Source organism: Rhincodon typus, chromosome 7 (genome assembly GCF_021869965.1).
Source record: "Rhincodon typus isolate 14 chromosome 7, sRhiTyp1.1, whole genome shotgun sequence".
Classification (NCBI taxonomy): Eukaryota; Metazoa; Chordata; class Chondrichthyes; order Orectolobiformes; family Rhincodontidae; genus Rhincodon; species Rhincodon typus.
In genome coordinates this window covers 66,809,744-66,834,116 of record NC_063338.1, presented here as the reverse complement: position 1 = coordinate 66,834,116, position 24,373 = coordinate 66,809,744, and the positions used below count along the sequence as shown (strand labels likewise).

At 40.2% G+C, this 24,373-nt stretch overlaps 1 protein-coding gene across 2 annotated transcripts in view; it reads right to left on the bottom strand.

Moving 5' to 3' along the window:
* The window catches only part of mgat5 (alpha-1,6-mannosylglycoprotein 6-beta-N-acetylglucosaminyltransferase), a 108,553-nt gene that overhangs the window by 82,719 nt on the left and 1,461 nt on the right, over positions 1 to 24,373 (bottom strand). For both annotated transcript variants that reach the window (XR_007262458.1, XM_048598852.1), the window contains exons 2-7: positions 22,682 to 22,758; positions 13,092 to 13,181; positions 12,473 to 12,544; positions 10,320 to 10,478; positions 8,341 to 8,510; positions 6,320 to 6,454 (exon numbers count right to left, since the gene is read on the bottom strand). Coding sequence is in view for 1 of the 2 variants with exons in the window: in XM_048598852.1 (XP_048454809.1) it covers positions 6,320 to 6,454; positions 8,341 to 8,510; positions 10,320 to 10,478; positions 12,473 to 12,544; positions 13,092 to 13,181; positions 22,682 to 22,717 (662 nt within the window). In the remaining variant the exon portion in view is untranslated. The remainder of the gene's footprint in view (positions 1 to 6,319; positions 6,455 to 8,340; positions 8,511 to 10,319; positions 10,479 to 12,472; positions 12,545 to 13,091; positions 13,182 to 22,681; positions 22,759 to 24,373) is intronic.

Here is a 24,373-nt window from a genome sequence, read left to right as displayed (position 1 = left end):
TGGGAACCCTGCAGCCCAACGGTATCAATGTGGTTTTCACAAGCTTCAAAATCTCCCGTCCCCCTACCGCATCCCAAAACCAGTCCAGCTCGTCCCCGCCTCCCTAACCTGTTCTTCCTCCCACCTATCCCCTCCTCCCACCTCAAGCCACACCCCCATTTCCTACCTACTAACCTCATCCCGCCCTCTTGACCTGTCCGTCCTCCCTGGACTGACCTATCCCCTCCCCAACTCCCCACCTACACTCACCTTTACTGGCTCCATCCCCGCCTCTTCGACCTGTCTGTTTCCTCTCCACCTATCTTCTCCTCTATCCATCTTCTATCCGCCTCCGCCTCCCACTCTCTCCCTATTTATTTCAGAACCCCCTTCCCCTCCCCCATTTATGAAGAAGGGTCTAGGCCCAAAACGTCAGCCTTTCTGCTCCTATGATGCTGCTTGGCCTGCTGTGTTCATCCAGCTCTGCACCTTGTTGTCTCTATCTCCTACCTGCTCACCATCCGAGGGCCTAAACAGTCTTTCCAGGTGAAGCAGCATTTCACTTGTATTTCCTTCAAATCTTGTGTACTGTAATCACTGCACACAATGTGGCCTACTCTACACTGAAGAAACTGAACGCAGCTTTGCAGAATACCTCTGGTCTGCACACAAGCATGACTCCAACTGCCCCGCAGCCAGTCATTTTAACACAGCGTTTGGCTTGCATGACCACTTGTCAGTCTTCGGCATGCTGCTATGCCGAGATTGGCTGGAGCATTAAGTGGAGGAGTAACATCATTTCTGGGCTCAATAAGGAGTTCCTTCAAATTGTAAACTCACTTTTTCCCTTTCTTTTAGCTTTGCTGGTTACATTCTCTGTCAGAAATTTCTGAAGGGTCTAGGCCTGAAACATCAGCCTTCCTGCTTGGCCTGCTGTGTTCATCCAGCTCTACACCTTGTTATCTCAGATTCTCCAGCATCTGCAGTTCCTACTATCTCTATCAACATCTTTTCTACGCCAGCAGTCCAACCAACACCCCGCCCCACCCCACCCCACACTAGTGCATAAATGCTGCCCCCTCCACACTTCATTTTAGCTCTGAAGAAGAGTCACCTAGACTTGAAATGTTAGCTTGCTTTCTCTCCGTGGATGCTGCCTGACCCGCTGCGATCTCCAGCATCTTGTTTTCAGTTCACCTTCTCCAGAGTTGGCCAGAACTAGAGATGCCAGTACTCAGCCAACTTGGTTCACTCCACGTGATACCCATAAATGGCTGAAGGCACTAATACTGCCAAAAGCACTAGCACCTACCTGACAATGTGGAAATGTGGCCAGGTATGTGCTGTACACAAATTTAACCTGGCCAATTATCAGCCCACCTATCTACTCTCAATCATCCGTAATGTGACAGGTGGTGTCATCGACAGTTATCAAGCAGACCTTGCTCAGTAATAACCTGCTCACTGATAAGTAGCTTGGGTTCTACCATAACCACTCAACTCATGACTTCATTACACCTTTGGTTTAAATATGGACAAAGTTGAATTCCACCGAGGAGGTAAAAGTGGTTGCTCTTGATGTCAAGGCAGCAAGGCACCCTAGCGAAATTAGATGCAATGGAAATCAGGAGAAATCAAGGAGAAAATTCTCCAATGACTGTGCCTGGTATGACTCCAAAAGGAAGATAGCTGGAGGTCAGTTATCTCAGCTCCAGGACATCCCTGCATGAGTTCCTCAGGGTAGTGTCCTATGCCCAACCATCTTCACCAGCTTCAATGACCTTCCCTCTATCACAAAGTCAGAAGTAGAGATGTTCAGCGCCATTTAAAACCGCTGAGATTCTGAAGCAGTCCATGTCAAAATGCAAGTATCTGGACAATATACAGGCTTTATCAGATAAGCAATATTCTTACTACAGATGAGCCAGGCAATGACCATGTCCAACAACAGTGCAAATCTCACCTACTGCTCTTTAACTTTAAATCGCATTACTGTAGCTGAATTCCTCGCTAATCAAGATTCTGGGGGAGTGTTGGGGCGGGGAGGGTGTGTGGAGACAGCGGTACCATTAACCACAAACTGGAACTGGACTAGTACTATACATACTGTGGCTACAAAAGCAGGTCAGAGGCTAGGAATCCTGCAGTGAGTAATTCACCTCCCCAAGCCTTTTCATCACCTACAAGGTACATCAGGAGTGTGATGAAATACTCCCCATTTGTCTGGATGAATGCACCTCCACCACTCCCAAGACAAAACAGCTCACTTGACTGGCATCAAATTCTAAAACATTCACTTCTTCCAGCATCAGTATGCAGTAGTACCATCTACAAGACTCCTTAGACAGCACTTTCCAAACCCATGAACACTATCATACAGAAGAACAAGGGCAACTAATACATGGGAACACCACTTGCAATTTCCTCTCCAAGCCACTGACCATCCTGACTTGAAAATAGGTCACTGTACCTTCAGCATTGTTGGGTCAAAATCTTGGAATTCCTTCCCTATCGGCATTGTGACAGGATATACACCAAGTGGATTGCAGAAGTTCAAGGTGGCAGTCCATCAGTATTTTCAAGGGTAATTAGGGATGGGTAATAAATGCCTGCCTCGCCAGCAATTCTCACATCACCTAAGTTAGAAAAAAGAAGATTGGAAAACGGAAAACGAGCTGATGACGTGGGGTGGGAGGAGCAGAAGTACAGAGACCAATAAAATTCTAATGGATACAGGAAGGATGATCCTGATGGCAGAATCACAGTCAAGGATATGGAGTAAACCATTTAGGATGGAGAGGAGGATAAAATGTTTTCACCCAAAACGAGCGGTCAGTTTGTGAAATTCATTACCACAGACAGTAGTTGAGGCAAAAACAGCGCAGGATTTCAAGGAATTAGATATCATACTTGGGGCTAAGGGGATCAGAGGATGTGGTGATAAAGTAGGAACAGGCTATCGAGTTGGATGATCAGCCTTGACCATAACGTATGGTGTAGCAGGTTTGAAGAACTGAAAGGCCTACTCCTGCTCCTGCTCCTATTTTCCATGTTTCTATAAACTCTCTCAGCCCTAACTATTTTGTGACCTAGGTTTTGAGATCGCCAGATTAATTCATTAATATACAAGTATGGCCTTATCATTTCTAAAAGAGACATTCAACAGAATTTCTTGTATATATTCTAATATACTCTAAATGCATGACATTCAGCAAGGGGCTAATCTATAATTGTTGGCGCTTTCTTTGCAACGAGGAATTATATACCAGGTATACAAGTCGTAAATCTAAACGGGAACACTTTATTGATGATGCTCATATCTTCACAGCCAGTTCTAGACTGGACCCCAGCTCTGCCCCTCTGGATCAGCTCTCAAAGAGCCAGCATCCCAACAACATAAATAACACCCCTTTATTTTAAAGCTTCCATGATTAAATATATACACAACAATTATCAGACACTGTACATAGTCAGGAATATTTAGTCAGGCAACCATGGAGTAACGATCACTCCCCCTTACACAAGGCACTCCATCCCGTAGACTACACAGACATGATTAGTCTCAGTGGGATGGTAGTCCTTCAAAACTGTCTCCTCGTTTCAGGAAACTTTTCTAATCACAGCTTCTGGAACCTCCTGTCATTCCACAAATATGTCCATCTGATTAGCTGTTGTTGTCCTGTGACACTGCTGTCGTCTCCTCCCTGGGTATAACCAAACCTGACTCAGAAATGGCTCAACTGACACCCCAGTTCCACTTGGATCTGCTTCTGTGGGATATCTTCTGACAGCCCTTTCTGTTGCTGAGATGCAGTAACCAGCTCGTCCTGCATGGCTCCTCCAGACCAGTTCATCCCTAGTATGTAAAATATATGACAATAGTCCTGGTGGTTGCACAAACAGAACTTGGGATCCATTTCTCCCCCAGACATAACTTGAGCCAGTGTCTCTCCTGTTTGGAATACCCTCAACGTTGAGGTTTGCGCCCTTCTGGCCCGCTTGAGCTTCCTGATTTCACTCTACCACTTCTCTGGTCTCTTCCAGCTGCAGGAAGTTAAACATGGTTTTCAGCTAGCAGTTGAACAATAAAGACGCTGGCAAACACTGGGTCAACACCTGTGACATGTTCCTGTACATGCTGAGGAACTTGCTGATTCATTGTCCTAGTGATCTCTCCACTTGTGAAGTCTTTAAGGCCTGCTTCAGGGTTGGAACACATCTGGCAGTTTGTTACGCAGTGATATGGACCAGATATTGCATGTCTGACACCAATTTGCCGGGTACTCCTTGAACTCGTGCACCACAAACTGTGGACCATGGTCATTCATAAAGTTACAGGGCTCCTGAACCTGGCAAGTATCTCACCAAGTCGGTCGATTATGGATTCTGCTGAAATGAACTTCATGACCACCACCTTGGGCCACTTGGAGAGGGCATCAACGACCATTAGTAACATCTGTCCCTCTATCAGTCCCATGAAACCAATGCAAATTTGGCATCATGGTGTTCTCGGCCATTCTCATGGCTGAAGGCACCTTTCTTATTAATGCGTTGGGTTCACATGATTCCATTTTTTCCCCTCAATTTTGAAGTTGCTCTCTTTGATCTTTGAAGAAACTACTCCATACATGGTATTACAGAATTTAAAGTGAAATCTAGCAACATAGACATTCCACAAACGCCAAGCTCACAGCTCTCCCTCCCACTCTTCTCCTTCTCAGGAATGGAGAAGTACATAGACCATAAAACCACAAGACACAGGAGCAGAATTAGGCCATTTGGCCAACGCAGTCTGCTCCACCATTTGACCATGGCTATTATGTTTCGCAACCTCATCTTTTTGTCTTCTCTCCATAACCTTTGATCCCCTATCTCTATCTTAAATACACTCAATGACCTAACATCCACAGTTCTCTGCAGCAATTAGTTTCACAGATTAGTCACCCTCTGGATGAAGAAATTCCTCCTCAGCTCAGTTCTAAAGGGTTGTCCCTTCCCCGAAGCTGTGCCCTCAGATCCTAATCTCTGCTATTAGTAGAAGCATCTTTTCCATGTCCACTCCATCCAAACCTCAGCAGCCTGCAGCTTTCAATCAGATTCCCACTCGTCCTTCCAAACTCCATGTACATACGAATCATCAACAGCTCCTTGTATGACAAGCACTTCATCCCCATAAACCTTCTCTGGACCCCCTCCAACACCAGCACATTCTTCCTTAGCTGCAGGGCCCAAAACATTTTTCCTTTCTTCATTCACGGGATAGGGGCGTCACTGGCTAGGCAGCATTTATTTCCCATTCCTAATTGCCCCAGAGGGCAGTTCACAGTCAACCACATTGCTGTGGGTCTCGAGTCACATGCAGGCTGGACCAGGTAAGGATGGCAGTTTCCTTCCCTAAAAGGATATTAGTGAACCAGATGGGTTTTCCCCGACAATCGACAATGGATTCATGGTCATCATTAGATTCTTAATTCCAGATATTTTATTGATATCAAATTCCACCATCTGCCATGGCAGGATTTGAACCCGGGTCCCCAGAACATTATATGGGTCTCTGGGTTAACGGTCCGGCGATAATACCACTACACTATCACCTCCCCTGCAATATTCCAAATGCAGTCTGATCAGAGCATTACAGCCTCAGCAGTACATTTCTGCTCTTGAAGGGAATGCCAACATTGAATGGCATTCTAAGCTGCCAAATGAACCTGTATGTTAAGGTTAAGAGAATTCTGAACTAGGATTTGTGTCCCTTTGTGCTGCAGATTTCCAAAGCCTTTCTACACAACATAGTTTATACCTCTATTCTTCCTACCAATGTGCATAACCTCACACTTTACTCTGCTACTTCTTTGTCCACCTATTTTTGTGTCGTCTACAAACTTATCAACATTTACAAAGGAACTGAGGGCAATGTATAACCTGCACAGTTGTGGTCCAAACACAGACTCAGGGGGTACTCCACTAATCACTATCTGCCATCGTGATAAAGGCTCATTTTTCACTACCCTCTGCATTCTGCCATTCAGTCAATCCTCTGTCCATGACAGTACCTTGCCCCTAACACCATGGGCTCTTAGCAGCCTCCTCAGATCACGTCCACTGGCTTTCCTTTTTCTAATTGGCTCATTACTTACTCAAAAGAATCCAACAGATTTGTCAGGCATAGCCTCCCTTTGAGGAAGCAGTGCTGACTCAGCCATATTTTACCATGCACTTCCGAGTGCTCTGCAATTTCATCCTTAAAAGGAACTTTAAAGTCTTACCATGACAATATGCAGTATAAATATCATTGCAATAAGTGGAACAGCTGGTACATAACGCAAATACTAGCACTTACTGATAATGAACCCAAGATGGACCGAGTGTCTTCTTAAATTGTGTCAAACCAACAATATCAATATAGATTAGTTCTACTATCTTATCACCACGAGTAGGGCAACCTGACCGGTTACCCATCACTTTCTTCATTATTCTATAAAGAAAACACACAAATACAATATTTTTAAAACCAGAGAATTCAAACTAATATATAAAACATTTTTAAGATTAACATAGTGACATATACATTGGCATATTTACAAAATTACGCCATGGTAAAAGGCCACTAGATTTATTGAAAACATTTATACATCAAAGCAATTGGTTTCTCACCAGAGCAAATGTGCTGTAGGAAAAAAGAACAAGAACACAAACTGCCATTTTAATTGAAATGTGCAAAATTTGAATATTTTGTCAACATTCCATTCTACTACTTCCAGAATTGTTCTGCCTCTGCTAAAGCAGCCTGTTGTCCATTCTGCTCTGACTGCTCTAAGTTTTTTCTCAAATACGTTTAAAATGTTTCTCGTCCCATCAGTTTGCAATATTCAGTTTACGACAACAACAGCTTCAAGATTTTGACAATTTCCGTTCAAGGTCAAAAAATCAAAAAGATTGCTACTATCAATTGAGAGGGGAAAAATGGCTTACAATTTAGCGTCAAACCACAGACACAGAGTCTGCAACACTTTTATAAAGTGTACACGGTCACCATGGCTATGAAGGATTACTTTGCAGTACTTGTTAAGAGTCTGGTAACTGTTCCACTTAAAAAGTTGAACATTAATTTTTGCAATCTTCATTCTATAGATCATTAAACGTGACCTCGTTTGTATAATACCAGAATCACATTAATTAAAATGTAAATCAGTCCCCAATTGGAGTTAAGATGCAACTAATGTGACTAGCAATCAACAACCCCAGGCTAATATACTGAGCACACGGGTTCAAATCCTACCATGACAGTGAAATTTGAATTCAGTTGTCATTAAAAAAAAACAAAAAACAAACACTTATCTGGGTCATGAATGCCCTTTGGGGAATCTTGCTTGAAACAGAAGTGAACTCAACCTCCTGCTCGGCCTGCTGTGTTCATCCAGCTCTACACCTTGGTATCTTGAACTCAACCGCTGTCCACATTATAATTTTTAAATTTCAAGTGAGGGCCTAATATCATCTTTTATTTTTATTCATTAATGGGATGAAGAAGCCACTGGATAGACAGCATTTACTGCCCATCCCTAATTGCCCAGAGGGCAGTTAAGAGTGAACCCCATTGCTGTGGGTCTGGAGTCACATGTAGGCCAGACCAGGTAAGGATGACCGTTTCCCTCCCTAAAGGACATTAGTGAACCAGATGGGTTTTCCCCGACAATCGACAATGGATTCATGGTCATCATTAGATTCTTAATTCCAGATATTTTATTGAATTCAAATTCCACCATCTGCCATGGTGGGATTTGAACCCAGGTCCCCAGAACGTTATCCGGGTCTCGAGATTAACAGTTCAGCAATAATACCACTAGGCCATTGCCTCCCCTACATAATATATATTGAGCAATGTTTTGAGACAGCAGAACAAGACTTGAGTTAAGGATAGATATGAGAGGAAAAGCATGACTAACATGAACATACAAGTCAAAAAACTGAAAATACTACAAAAACTCATGAATTCATCCAAAAAAAGAGAACCAGAGATAATGCTTCCGTTCACACAGATTTTCTCCAAAAAAAAAGGCACCTGACCCATTGAGCATTTTCTGCTTTTATACAAATGTCAAATTAAAATCACTTCCAAATGATGGCACACATGATAGCTGCCCAAAATAGATAGGTCTGCATAAATAAAATTAATTGAAATCCATGTATTTTAGCTATAGCAATGTCAGCATTTCTTTTGCTTGCAGAATACAGATCAACAATATATTTTATGTATTCTTCTATTCTTACTACTTGGAATTCATCAGAAACATCATTATTCTTAAAAATTGACTCATAGGAGTTTCACATTTTGGAATTTTATGCAGCTAAGACCCTTACTCTTTTAGTTCAGCCAGTGAGGCTGAAATCCTAATGTCATGGCCCAGCAGGTAAAGGGTTGTAATCAAATCACTCCACTGAACTAATTCGCCAAGAGGGCCACCACTGAAGGCATTCTCTGCAATCTTAAATCCCGATTCCTTTGTCAAGAGGCCAAGATGGATAAGAATCTAAGAAATAAAAATGTAAATGACTTACTGTAGAAAATTAGAATAGTACTTTAAAAATATGATATATAAAAAGCATTCTCACTCTGAAATAGGTAATGAAATCTGCATGCACACAAATCTTGGAGTATAGCTGTAATGGGGTTCAGTTAACTCATTGTTGGATGACTGGTTTGCCTTGCAGATCGACAACAGCACAGGTTATTCAGGTTAAACTCACTACCAGTCCCGTCTTTCTCTCTCACAGCACATCCTCTAGCCATCTGGGATTATGGTGACTTTCACTGCCTCAATCCTGATAATCAAGTTGTGACAGTCCAATGGAAACTAATATTTGTGAACCAAGAAAGCAAAACTTTGCACAATGCTGTTCAATCATGTGACTCTTTTCATAACTGAAGCATCTGTATGCGTCAACCTAAGCATTTAATTTAAAAAAAAAACAACTTAAATGATGAAGAGTTCTTGTAAGCAAGCACGCGTGGATACAATACCAGATAGGCAAATGTTATACATTTTATGTTGTGGATATTATAGGAACAGAGTACATCTGAATTTAGAAGTCCTATTGGGAGCAGAAAGGTAAAATATGCTCAGTTGGCAATTTAACATTCCAAAAAGGACTCCAAATCCACATCAGATGCATGAAACTTTCACTTCAAGATCTTTAAAGACACCTTCACGACTTCTATATATCCCCTTATAAAAAAAAACAGATTATAAACATTATAGAATTGCAATGTTCATCTGATGATGCTGTTTAAAATAATGGTGGCACATCAACATAACTAACCTCATACAGCACTTGACTCGTGTGTAATGAAGGAATTTAAGCAAAATGGAATTCAATGGGCATCAGGACACTCTCCACTGAGAAGTAGCCCAAAAGATGATGCTTGTGGTCAATGGAAGAGATTTGTCTCAGTCCCAGGGCAGTTGTCTAGGGCTGAACCTTCATCTACTTCAATGACCTTCCTTCCATTATAAAGGTGTGAAGTTTGGGATTTTGCTGATGATTTCAGCGTGCTACTCCATTTGCGACCCTTCAGATGATGAAGCAGTCCATACTTGGATACAGCAAGATCTGAAAACGTTCAAGCTTGGAAGTGGGAAGTGCCAGGCAATGAACTGCCCAACAAGAAGGAATCTAGCTGTCTTCTATTGACATTCAATAGTATTGCTGACACTGGATCCATCATCCTGGAGGTCACTAATAACCAAATGCTTAACTTCTCCAGCCACAAACTTACTGTGGCTACAAATTTAGGTCAGAGGCAATTTTGCAGCAAATTGTTCATTCTGACTTCCCTAAACCTGTTCACCAACTAGAAGTACAAATTTGGATTGTGATGAATGCAGTTCCAACTGTACTTAAGCAGCTAGGCACCAATGCAGCCATTGGCAATCCATCCAACTCTGGTACACCATGGCAGCAGCATGCATCATTTAGAAGGTGCACTGCAGCAACTGACAAAGCATCCTTCAACAGCACTTTGCAAATCTGCAATCCTGATCACTTCGAAAAGCGAGGCAGCAGGTGCATAATAACACCATCTAAAAAGCACCCCTCCAAATTATATACCATACTGACTTGCTGTTTATTGCTGTTCATTCATTGTTGCTGGCCCAAATCCTTAGAACTCTCTACCTAATAGTGTGAGGAGAGTACCTTTACTACATTAGCTGCAACAGTCCGAGAAAAGTGGTACACTATTGCCTTAAGAGTATAATCAGGATAGGCAATAAATGCAGGTCAATGATATTCACATCCCATGAATCAGCTAAGTCTTACAGAAATGTTCTAGAACTGACCTTTTTACGCTTGATTTCTAAATTTTGTTTTTCAGCAAGTGATTTTACAGCTTCTATCCAGGCACTTGCCATTCGATTTATTCTTAATCGCATCCATCGAAATTCATCATGTACAGACATCATTTTAAAGAGGTAATTGAAGTCTGTTCGAATTTCAGCCTGTGATAAAGACAATAATTTTAATTACTCACATGCTTTAATTGTGATCGCTCTATACTTGGCAGAATGCTTTCCCTAGCTTATCAAATTCCAAATGATAATGATGATAATGATGATGACGACGATGACATGCAAACGAAATCGCAACTAACAAGTTCCAATTTTCCCTCTAATTTCAGGCTACAGATTATGACAAAAATGGTAAGTATTATGAACCAGAGTTACTTGGTACAAGCTTTTCAATCAGAATTCTTGGCCAGCTATGACTAGCAATGAACAAGACCAAACTCATCAGGAAACAAACATTTTCCAGAGTCAAAATAACTGATCTGGGAATGAAACAGATACTTACCTTGTTTTGCTCAGTGTAGTCTCAGAAAAAACTAGTGGCTCTATGAAATATTTTTCGATGTGAGCACATGAAGGAAGGCAGATGTGCCAGAAGTAGAAATACTATGACCTTACCTAGAAGGCACCTCTCACTTCAAACAAAAGTGAATCAAGGAAGCTGTAATCTTCACAGCTACTAATAAAGACATCCTCATCTTGGAATGGATGTACAAATTGTTCTGCAGGAGGGGGACTAAAATGTACAATACCCTTCAGATGTCTTCTAATCTGTGCAAATGGATGTCTTCAGAATGGTTGAGATATGAAAGAATACCACTAAATTCAGAAATGGCAAACAGCCCTAAAGGAGAATCTAACATGCATCTTTTTGGCAAGTCTGCACCTCTTCTGAGGAAAGTCTGAAACAGAGGCATGCCATAGTTGCATATAGTAAAGAGCACACCAAGATTCAGCTGTACAAACAAGCACAGATGAAAAAGAATTTAAGAAGCTGTCAAAAGTGACTGCACGAACTTCCACTAACTTCCTTATTCCAACACAACTGATTAAGTGTAGAAGGTAAAAATAATTTCATAAAACTATTTGCTGTCATGGAAAGTAGTTGCTGACATGTTTAGACAAATTAATGTTTGTATATTGCAACTTAGATGTGCCTGTAACCTATCCTCATATTGATGAATTTTGGAAGGGACTTGGTGGGCGACAGAAACTAATATGGGATTTAGTCCTAAGAATACTTAATTGACAATTAAAGAATGTCAAATAGCATTTGAGGCATGTATTCAACATCTGAATTTACTGATGACTACAATTTAGATTTTTGGTTTATTGTGTAATGATAATTTAAATGTATTCTTGAGCTATTTCAGAAGTCCAATGGAAATAATTAGGTGAACCAAGATAAAACAGTTTATTAATGCACCATTTAATAACAAAAACCCAACTAAAGAAACAGGTACCCTTTCAATGCCCAGGTTATACCAATGTTTAGCGGAGTGCTGTGCCAGTGTAGAGAATGCTGAAAAAGCAAAGTCTCTACCCAAAACTACAGGATGTAACCGAAACATAAAGCCTTAATCATTAATTACTAATTCATCCCATCACCTCACTATCTTCTTGGTTTCAAGAATCCCTTAAGTACAGAACTGTATAAAAAAACCAAAGCTCTGGCACTCACTTATTTCAAGGGATTTTGTGTTTGCCACTTGGTTTATACATTAAGGAATTAAACCTTTACAATTTTTATGACATATTTAATTCCAACTGATTCCCAAATACTCACAGCTTCTTTTAAAAAAATGCCTAATAGCATATAATACCCCATGGTAGATATTCTCAGATGACATTTAGCTGAATTCTAATGATTACTACTGCTGCTACTGTTGGAACACATTATGCCTTGTAACTTTCTTCACACCAGGTTTCTAAGTTCTCACTACTCATGATCTGGCATCAACACGGATTCATCCTGTGACCAAAAAACTAAAACATGTGAAAGTCAGTTGTCCATTACATCATCTTCTATGCATTCCACCACTGGGACCATAGTTTCATTATGCAAGTACAACTTCTGTATTGGCCAGTGAGAGCATCAGGATTATACACACCAGTATAGTATAGTCTATTATGTAATTAGTACAAACCAAATTCTGTTGGTCCGTTTCTTCCCGAGGACTTTTTGCTCTCCATGGCAGAGGAGGACACCAATTTTCAACCTATCCTCAAAAAGGAGAAAAATACATTGAAAACTGGATGCACAGAACTGACAAACAAGAAAAATAAACCAACACCATTCTGAAACCTATTTTTAAAGGATGAGACAGCTATACATGCAAATGGTAGGCAATTCTTTTAAATATAGCCCACATTGCTAACTTCAGACATCTCCAGTATGATCAAACATATAGCTTCATTTAACATCTCTGTACACAAACAATAAAAGATTCTTCAATTTGAAAAAAGATTGTGCAACAAAGTGCTCAAGAAATTTAGACAATTTATTATGTTAATTAGTAGATTTTTAAAAAGCATGTGCATTTTATACTTTCTACTCAGTTTTGTAGAAAGCTTATTGTACATTACAACATTTATAAGTCTTTCCTATTTTTGTCATTAGTAGTTTCTTCATATCAAAGTTTGATTCTTTGTCCTATTTCTCAAACTCCAAATGATCTAAAGAAAAATTTCACACGTAATTTATTATTCAAATTAGTCAAGAGAACAAAAAGCATCTTTTACTTATTTAGGAATACCACCACTGACCTCGCTGAGGTAAATAAAAAATGAGCATATGGACCCATCCACGCCATAGCTGGCATAGCAAGGATCTGACCGCCACATAGTCTTCATCCACTGTAAATAAGAAATGGTATATATAATAAAACATACAAGTTTAATGTCTATGCAGAACATATGAATCATTTACTGGAGATTATATAGATCACATTTTTACTTTACTTTGGATTGTGCAGAAAGGATGAATAGGTCATTAAACCAAGAATTGTGGAAGGAGTTGCTACATTTTTAAAAAGCAAATTACTGGAACGCTTTTTGAATTACAACATTGCTTTATTGGTTGCCAGTGGCGTTTGGGATTTTGAGAAGACGAGATGATATAATGGAACTTTACCATGCTGTCTGTTCAAGCTTTGCCCAGAGACAGGGTGTTGAGACAGACTCAGGAGGCAAGCTTGGAGAGTTGGTGGCTTTTGCTACTTGATTCGAGTGGTGGGAGTGGTGAAAGCACGAGCCGGGAAGTGAACTATTATATTCGGGCATTGTCTAATTTTTTTTCCTGCTTTTTTTGGGCTGGAAGCTGTCAGAGGGAGGAAAGTATCAACAAATTTAATTAACTCATTCTAATAAATTAGTTAATTACTTTATTAATTCATCTAAGTAGAAATGGCTGGACAGGTGATGTGTTGTAGCTGTATGATGTGGGAGCTGGCCGATCCCATTGCGAACTGCAGTGACTACATCTGCAAGTGTTGGTTGCTCGAGGAACTTCGGCTCAGAGTTGATGAGCTGGAATTGGAGCTTCAAACACTGCGGCACATCCAGGAGGGAAGTACCTGAACAATTTGTTTCAGGAGGCAGTCCCACCTGGTGGATTAAGTAATTCAAATTTGGTCAGTGGCCAGTGGCCAGGGACAGAAGGGTGTGACTGTAAGCGAGGCAGGTAGAGGGATCCTGCAGTCAGAACAGAGGAGCCTCAGCTTGACCTTGTCCAACAGCTACGAGGTACTTGTTCCCTGTGTGGATGAGGAAACGGGCTGCAGGGAGGATGAGCCAACTGACCACTGCACCGTGGTACGTGAGGCCATTCATGAGGGGGTGGGGTGGGGAAGCAAAAAGACAGGTGGTAGTTGTAGGGGATTCTATAATTAAGGGGATAGATAGTATCCTTTGTAAGCAAGTGTGTTGCCTGCCTGGCGCCAGGGTAAGGGATATCTCTGACTCGCTTGAAAAGATATTGGAGTGGGAGGGGGAGGATCCAGTTGTTGCGGTCCACGCCAGAACAAACAACATAGGCAAGACAAAGAAAGAAAGAGGACCTATTCAGAGATTATCAGGAGCTAGGAACCAAATTAAAGAACAGGTCCTCAAGGGTTATAATCTCTGGATTACTGCCTGAGCCACATGCTAATTGGCATGGGGACAAGAGAATAAGGGAGGTAAACACGTGGCTAAGAGAGTGGTGCAGGAAAGAGGGGTTTCTTTTCATGGGGCACTGACATCAGTATTAGAACAGCAGGGATCTGTACCGTTGAGACGGTCTCCACCTGAATCGACCTGGGACCAATGTTCTAGTGAAAAGGGTTTTTTTTTTTTTAAAAAAAAAAATCCGCTGGTCAACAGGATGTTAAACTAAACAGTTGGTTGGGGGGTGGGTGGGTGGGGGTTGAAACCTGCCCCATTGGTAAACAAAACAGCAGGTTAACATCTGTAGTGGTGGATTCAACTAAGTGGAACAACATGAAAGAAATGACAGGGGAGGAGAACTCAGGTGATTAACGTCTCCAGCACAGACACAAATAGGACAGTGTTTGGAAAAGGCTAGCAATCAAACACTGGAAAAATGAAAGAAAATGAGAAGAGGGAGGGTTAATACAGGGCTGAAGGTGCTGTATCCGAATGCACGCAGTACAAGGAATAAAAGGTAAATGAACTTGTGACGCAGATCAAAACTGGCAGGTATGACATGGTAGGCATCACGGAGACGTTGCTGCAAGATGATCAGGATTGGGAACTGAATATCAAAAGATATACATCCTATCGAAAAGATAGGCAGGTGGGCTGAGTGGGTGGGGTTGCCTTATTAGTGAGAAATGAAATTAAATCAATAGAAAGAAACGAAGTAGGGTCAGATGTTATAGAATCTGTGTGGGTAGAATGGAGGTACCACAAAAAGGTTTCTAAAAAAGCAAAACTATAGTTGGGGTTGTGTACAGACCTACAAACAGTAGTCAGCAGCTGGGATGCAAGATACACCAGGGGATAGAAAAGGTGAGTAAGAAAGGCAAAGTCACAGTGATCATAGGGGATTTCAATATGCAGGTGGACTGGGAAAATCAGGTTGGTAATGGATTGCAAGAAAAGGAGTTTGTGGAATGTCTACAAGATGGCTTTTTGGAGCAGCTCACCGTGGAGTCCACAAGACAATACTGGATTTAGTGTTGTGCAAAGAGGCAGACTTGATAAAGGGAGCTTAAGGTAAAGGAACCCTTAGGAGGCAGTGATCATAAGATGATGGCATTTACTCTGCAATTTGAGAAGGAGAAGATCGAATCAGAGGTAACGGTATTACAGCTGAATAAAGGCAACTACAGAGGTATGAGGGAGGAGCTGGGCAGAATTGACTGGAAGAGGAGCCTAGCAGGAAAGACAGTGGAACAGCAACGGCAGGAGTTTCCAGGAGTAATTCAGAAGATGCAGCAAAAATTCATCCCTAGGAAAAAGGAGCATGGTACAGGGAGGGAGGGAGGGAGGGAGGATGAGGCAACCATGGCTGACTAAGGAAGTCAGGGATAGCATAAAAGCAAAAAAAGAGAAAGCATATAATGTGGCAAAGGGCAGTGAGGATAAGCTAACCAGTAATAGAAATGAAGACTGCAAGAGTTTCTTTAGACATATAAAAGGGCAAAAGAGAGGCAAAAAAGTGGACATTGGACCACTGGAAAATGACGGTGGAGAGATATTAGTGGGGAACAAGGAAATGGCTGAGGAACTGAATAATTACTTTGCATCAGTCTTCACGGTGGAAGACACGAGCAATCTCCCAAAAATTCAACAGTGTCAGGGAGCAAAGCCGAGCATGGTGGCCATCACCAAGGAAAAGGTGCTAGTAAAACTGATTGGCCTGAAGGTGGACAAATCACCTGGACCAGATGGACTACACTCCACAGTTCTAAAGGAGATAGCAGAAGAGATAGTGGAAGCGTTAGTGGTCATCTTTCAGGAATCACTAGAGTCAGGGAGGGTCCCAGAGGACTGGGAAAAAAAAACGCTAACATGACACCCGTTTAAAAAGGGAGTAAGGCAAAAGACGGAAAATTTCAGGCCGATTAGCCTAACCTCAGTCGTGGGTAAGATTTTACAGTCCATTGTAAAGGATGAGATTTCTGAATATTTGGGAGTGTATAGTAAAATAGGGCAAAGTCAGCATGGTTTCGTCAAAGGGAGGTCATGCCTGACAAATCTGCTAGAATTCTTTGAGGAAGTAACGAGCAGGTAAGATCAAGGAGTACCAATGGATGTTATCTACCTGGAATTCAAGAAGGCCTTTGATAAAGGTGCCACACAGGAGGCTGCTGAGTAAGATAAGGGCCCATGGTGTTAGAGGCAAGGTACCAGCATGGATAGAAGATTGGCTGTCTGGCAGAAAGCAGAGAGTGGGGTTAAAAGGGTCTTTCTCAGGATGGCAGCCGGTGACAAGTGAAGTTCCGCAAGGGTCAGTGGTGGGACCACAACTTTTCACTTTGTACATTAATGATCTAGATGAAGGAACTGTGAGCATTCTGGCTAAGTTTGCCGACGATACAAAGATAGGTGGAGGGACAGGCAGTATTGAGGAGGTGGGGAGGCTGCAGAAGGATTTGGACAGGTTAGGAGAGTGGGCAAAGAAGTGGCAGATGGAGTACAACATGGGAAAGTGTGAGGTCATGCACTTTTGTAAGAAGAATAAAAGCATGGACTATTTTCTAAATGGGGAGAAAATTCAGAAGTCTGAAGTGCAAAGAGTCCTGGGAGTTTAGTGCAGGATTCTCTCAAGGTAAACTTGCACGTTGAGTCAGCAGTCAGGAAGGCAAATGGAATGTTGGCATTTATTTTGAGAGGACTTGAATATAAAAGCAGGGATGTACTACTGAGGCTTTATAAGGCTCTGGCCAGGCCACATTTGGAGTATTGTGGACAGTTTTGGGCCCCATATGTACTGGCCCTAGAGGAGGTTCAGAGGTAGTTCACGAAAATGGACCCAGGAATGGAAAGCTTAACATATGAGGAACGTTTGAGGACTCTGGGACTATACTCATCGGAGTTTAGAAGGATGAGGGGGGATCTTATTGAAAATTTCAGAATACTGAACGGCCTGGACAAAGTGGATGTCGGGAAGATGCTTCCATCGGTAGGAGTGTCTAGGACCCGCGGGCATGGCCTTGGAGTAAAGGGAAGACCTTTTTAGAACAGACAGAAGGAGAAACTTCTTCAGCCAGAGAGTGGTGAATCTATGAATTCACTGCCACAGAAGGCTGTGGAGGCCAGATCATTGAGTACATTTAAGACTGAGCTAGATAGGTACTTGATTATCAAGGGGATCAAGGGTTATGGGGAGAAAGCAGGAGAATGGGGTTGAGGAACTTATCAGCCATGATTGAGTGGTGGAGTAGATTCGATGGGCCGAATGGCCTAATTTCTGCTCCTGTGTCTTATGGTCTTATGTTGATTAGGTTTTCAATTATGGCCAATTATTTTGGCCAGGATTCAGCAGCACTGTAACAACTCTGATCAATTTCTGCACAGATGGACAGCTTGTGTATGACAAATGTAGAGGCTGAAGGTCTGCAGACTTCAAGAGACAACATCTCTCCAGTTTTCTCCCTCCACAGTGAAGTAATCAAAAACTTAAAAATTGTGAGCTATTCTCTTCCACCACTTGCTAGAAGTTCTAACCAGTACCCGAGAAACTGAACAATTCATGAGTCAACACCCCTGTTAAACTAATACAAAGATCAAAGATCAGAAGTCTTGGGAGAAGCAAAAAGTATACCTCATTGTATCCTGTAAGTGGGACGAGTGTAGATTTAGAGTAGATTTTGTTGGTGCTGTCATGATGGGCTCAAGGGACTCTTCTGTACTTTATTATTCTAATTTAATTGGTGCTATTAAATTATTTCTCCAAATTTTTTTCTTCCACTCATGGGAGCGAGTAGAAAAACAATTGCAACCTGGTCAGTGTTTCTGTTAACCCAAGTCCATCAGACAAGAAAATTTGTCCTAATTCAAATTGATTAAGTCTAACTTTTGTGACAACCCTGGCAGTCGTGAGGCTCAAGTATCAGTGCAGCTTCGCAAACAGTGACATTTAAAGTAGCATCCAAATTAATTTTGTTTTCTGAAAACTATGTCTTTTAGTTTTGGTAACTATCAAATTATTTCCTAGTTACAAAATATGACAAGATGACCAATAGAACCATATCAGCAAAGAACTGCATCCTTCCAACATCAGTATTTCTTGGAAACAACAAGAAATTTTTCCTGTTAATACTACTAGAAATTAGGCTTTGCATTGTTGATCAGAATTTCTGACAAAGTAATGAATTGACAAATTCCACAAATTCCTAAATTTATTTATTGGTTCAACTATTTTGCTCTTCTCTTGCAGTTTAGGATGTCTATGAAGTCAAGTTGTACAATTCCCCATCTATAAATCGTGCAGAATGTTATTCCTTTAAAAAGATAAAAATACTGGAAAAACTATTTCCATTTTTCAATTCCACCAGACTTAGACCACAATCTGCATTGCTATAGGGTAACTACTGATTACTTACTGCACTGTTAAAAGCTGACCATCATTTTAATTTGTTAAACTAAAATGCTGACTACTTATTCAAGTAAATGTGAAACATTTCATAGTACCATTCACAGATGATGATGGATAGTAATCCTCCTGGTATCCTGACCACCATCACCTGAAATTAACTAGGTATTTATTCATTTATTATTTAGCTGGGATTTGCAACATAAAAATTACTAACAATTCATGCCGTGATACATTTTTGCATCACATTTTTAAAAAAAAAAATCATTGAGTTTAGCTGATTGCTAAGACTTTAAGTTCAAAGTTTATACGGAGAGTTTTTTGATGATTAATTACAGAAGTTTTATTAGAGTAGTCCAACAGATGCATATGTGGACTTTCAAAATTCAAATACAATGGAACAGATTTGGAAAATAGACCTAGCGAATAATTTCGCATAAAAGACCTGGACTTGGATTTCAAAATTATAATTTTGAACTCTGTAGATGATACAAAAACTTGACAGTATAATAAATAATGGCTAGGACACTAACAGACATTAGGAAAACAGCAAAACTGGTGAATTAGGCAAATGCAATCCAAAGCTGTTAAGCAAGATGACCTTTGCAAAGGTAAACATGGAGTGGGAATGTAATCTAAATATTTTGAGAATGTGGCTACATAAGAATCAGTTTGGATAAAGATGAAAATCAGAGGGGAAAGAAGGCACTAATGAAAGTGGTTTGCAGGCTACTGCACTTTAAGCACAACAAAGTTTACAAATGAAAAATATTAGGTGCTTGTGATAAAGTGGTGTAATAATCATGAGCAAGTCAAATCAACATTCATACTGTAAAATCAGACAGGCAGTAGTCACTTGGATGGGGAATTCTGAGAAACTCTCTCAAGCATTGACCAGGGAGCAATTTATATTAAACTTGTTTATTGTCTAACATGGATTAACACATTACCTTGGAGCAAAGACAACCCAAGGCAGCAGCAATCATGACAACTGAATTTTCTATTTGAAAGGGAGGAGATTGGCTCTGAAACAAGTATTTTAAAACTAAATAAGCTTGAAAGTGGAGATATCTGATGTAAATTGGCTTATTTGACTAGGAACTACATCAAGAGATACAAAGGGATATTTAGATTAGCATACTCCTTCTATAGAGAAGTTCTAAAGAGAGGACCTAACATCTGTGGTTAACTGAAGTAATTAGAGAATGCAACAAACCAGAAATAAAGTTACAGCTGTTCAAAGTTGAATGACAGGTCAGATAACTGATCAGAATATAAAGAACAACTGAAAATAAGAGGTTCAACAGGAGGAATTAATTACAGTACGAGTCAAAACCAGCTAGAAATGCCAAAATAGAGAGCATGAGTTTAGACAGGTATTTAAAAAGGAAAAAAAAAGGGAATATTGGTTCTCTGGAGCACAAGAATGGGGAGTTGATAGCAGATAATTAAGAAATAGATAAATGAACAAATATTTTGCAGTTTTCAACATGGAGGATACAAAAAAATTTCAGCAAAAGTTGTATATCAGCAGATGGAAGGGAGAGGAACTTGATGAAATTGCAAGCATGAAAGAAGTGGTAATAAATGAACAGATGGTGCTGTGGTGTCACTGAGACCAGATATGCTTCATCCTAGGGTTCTCAAAGGAGGTTGATAATAGCAGTGAGTGACGCATTGATATTAACTTTCCAAAATATTTCTAGCTTCTGGAAAGGTTCCCTGTACTGGAAAGCATTAAATACATCCTCAATTCAAGGAAGGCAGTCAGAAAACAGGAAATAATAGGCCAATTAGACTGACACGTGTCGTGGGAAAGGGATGAGAATCTATTTTTAAACAGATTATAGCTACACACTTAGAAAAACCCAAGGTAAATCTGAGAGTCATTATGGTTTCATCAAAAGGAAATCATGGTTGGCCTAATTATAGAATTTCTTTTAAGTGTAACATGGACCGTAGATCAAGAGCCACTATGATATTTGGATTTCCATAAAGGCATTCAGTAAAATTGTCAAATAAAAAAGTTTATTTGCGAAAAAAAAAAGGGTTCACGGAATGAGTTAACAATAACAGCATGTGTAGGAGATAGGTTGGTAGAAAATATTGAGAGACAAAATAGTTTTTTTTAAAAATTGAAAGCAAAATGATTGTGGATGCTGGAAATCTGAAATAAAATAAAAAATGCTAGAGAAACTCAGGTCTTGCATCTGTGGAGACAGAAAAACAAATGGAGTTTAATGTGACTTCTTCAGAAATAGTAGATCTTTGTCTGATTGGCAGGATATCACTAGGAATCCCACAAGGGTCTGCACTGTGGTCTCAAACTTTTTACAATTTTTTGAATTATTTATGCAGAGAGTAAAAGCATGGTAGATACATTTGTAGATGACACAAATAGGAAAGTACATTCTAAGAGTTAAGCAAAGTGCAGACAGAAATGGATAAGTTGATTGTGTTTGCAAAACATCTGGTAGAGACTGTGCATAATGCTGTCACTTATCATTAGGAAGAATGAGAAACCAGGATATTACTTAAACAGAGAATGACTTCAAATTTCAGAGGTGCAGATGGATTTTGGTGTTCTGGTGCATGAGTCACAAGTAGTTAATGTTCAGGTACAGCATATAATTGGGGAGGCTAATGCGATGATCTCCTTTATTACAAGAAGGATGGAACATAAAAAGTATAGATGTCATGCTTCAGTTACATATAGTATTGGTGAGCTCATATCTTGAATACTGTCTGTAGGTTAAGTAAAGATGTAAATGCATTGGATGTGGATCAGAGGAGGTTAACTAGATTGAACATAGTTGGACCGACTGGCCTTACTTCCACTGAAGGTCAACAGTGAAGGTTGATTTGACTGAAAGACGCAAGATCCTGAATGGCCTTGACAAGGTGGACATGGAAAAGATCTTTCCTTTTGTGGGTCAGTCCAGATTAGGGGGCATTGTTTTAATAGTAGTTGTTCCTCTTTCAGAATAAACACGGACTTTTTTTTTTTTTAAAATTGCCCCCACGGGGGAATTGTGCAACTTTGGAATATCAAGGCTCAGAAGGTGGAGACAAAGGTCACTTAATATTTTTAAGCTGGTGTGCTGACACCAGAAGAGCAGTCAATGAGATTCATTGAAAAGCGTCCACATGCATCTTCATAAATATCGTCTGCAGCTTTTTGATTTAAACACTCTTTCAGACTTTAGTTATATTCTTGAATAGTTTTAGTTTTAAATATATAGTTAAAGCTCATATAGAAAAGCTAATCCATTGTGGAAAGAAGGGGTTAAAAACAAAAATAATTTCCGTACAAGTGCAAAGTATAATCCTGAATGGCAACGGCTTTCCCCTCACCAACTTTTCTTTAAATCTATTCTGGGTGTTCAAGTGCCCAGAAGAAAGTATGTTTCAGGTTCAGTTTCCTCTTGTGCTAAGCTGGCTGTTACTCAGACAGGAACATAATTTGGAAAACTACAATTTATCATAATTTGTGTTTGGGGAAGGGGGTGTTGGAGAAAGAGGGATGTCTTGGTCAATATTTGTGATAGTCACTTGGTGACTTCCGTCATTAAGTACATGTCCGTTAACACAGGGAAAGAATCCAATGTGCTTGGGCTATATTACACCATTTCAGGGTTCACACATGCCCAGGTTTGACTAAAACAACATCTAGCAAGCAAAGAGAAGTTAGATGTCAGAGCATTGGTGGGGTTTGGGGGAGGGTGGGGAAAACAAAAAAAAAAAAAAAAGGGGAAGAGATAAAGATATTGTTTTTATTACAGAATTAAAATTTTCCACATAGGTTTGGTTTTACCTTCAATTTGCTCTCACAGTGAGGGAAGCCATCCATAGGAGGCAATTCACACTGTTCCTGGGCTCCATTGATTAGATCTGTGGGGGGGTGGGGGGAAAGAGGGAGAAAAAAAAAAAGAAGTGACTCATTCAAATGTTAGGGAAGAAAGCTTAAAAATCCTAACAATCTTATCTACTGAAGAACTTCTTGTAATATAATGCAACTCAACACAACCCACTTCAACAAGAATACCACAGCATCTTTGTAAAGCTCATTCCAAATATATTACGTCGGAAAGTATGGCACCAATCTAGAAATGGTAATTATTAGAGCAATTAAAAATATTAAGCACCATTAGCTATTGTTCTGTTCACCCAAAATGTGCAGTTTTTCTAATTACTATAACAACTGTAATTAACATGTTCACATTATGGAAGCATATTTTGTAGACGAGAAAGATTAAAGCACAATGTAAAATATCCAACTAAAAACAAAAAAGATAAACATAACTACTTGAATATGGACAAACATGCAGAGATGGAAGAAAGTTCCTATATTTTCACAACATTCATAAAACGTGACAGAAAAGGGTCATAACTTGAAATATCTTGATATACTATATCAAATTTCTACCAACTAAAGCAGTTTTTATAAATTGGAAATATAAATAAACAAATTAGAAATGCATCATGGCAGTCGGAATCTGAAAGGCAGTGAGGATGATCTTCAATCACACTTCCATGTTCTGCTCAAATTTTACTATTATCATTACATTTAGGTTTTATTTTCAACATTAAAAAGACTCAAAATCCAGCTAATTTCTTTTACAAATCGAGGAGGCAGAGAGTAAAAAACCTTAAAAATGACAATTGTTTACAAATTGAACACAATGACAAGATAGGAGTTTCCAAAAAAAAAAATTTCAACCATTAAGCAGTATAGCCATATGTATGAAATTTGAGGGCAAGAGCTAGAACAAGAAAAAAAAACTTCTTGAAACTAAACCAAGGGATTTTAGAGGAGCAAATTAATGCACATGCTGGAATCTGTACTGAAAACAAAAACAAATGTTGGAAATCACAGTAGGTCAGGCAGCATCCATGGAGAGAGAGAGAGCGCAAACTCTGATGAACGGTCATCTAGACTCAAAGCATTAGCTTGATCTCTATCCATGGATGTTACCTGACCTACTGTGAATACATGGAATTTTAGATTTTATTAAGGTAAAACACACAGTACTACATGCAAAAAAGTGCATGACCAAAACAAAAACCCCATCGCTTAAAATATTGGACAAGACCTTGAACTTTTCCAATACCTAAAATACTGGGCAAAACCCTGGACTGAAGCTGCAACAAACATAACAAAGCCAGCAGAATGGGGATTTCTGTCTGGGACTATTGTTCAGCCTGCAATTCCAATTTATACCTCCTCTCAAAAAAGGACAAGAAATCAAAACTAACAGACTGTAGCTGGAGATAGTAGGAACTGCAGATGCTGGAGAATCCGAGACAACAAGGTGCAGGGCTGGATGAACACAGCAGGCCAAGCAGCATCATAGGAGCAGAGAGGCTGACGTTTCGGGCCTAGATCCTTCATCAGAAGAGGGGGAGGGGAAGGGGGTTTTGAAATAAATAGGGAGAGAGTGGGAGGCGGATAGAAGAGGGATAGAGGAGAGGATAGGTGGAGAGGAAACAAACAGGTCGAAGAGGC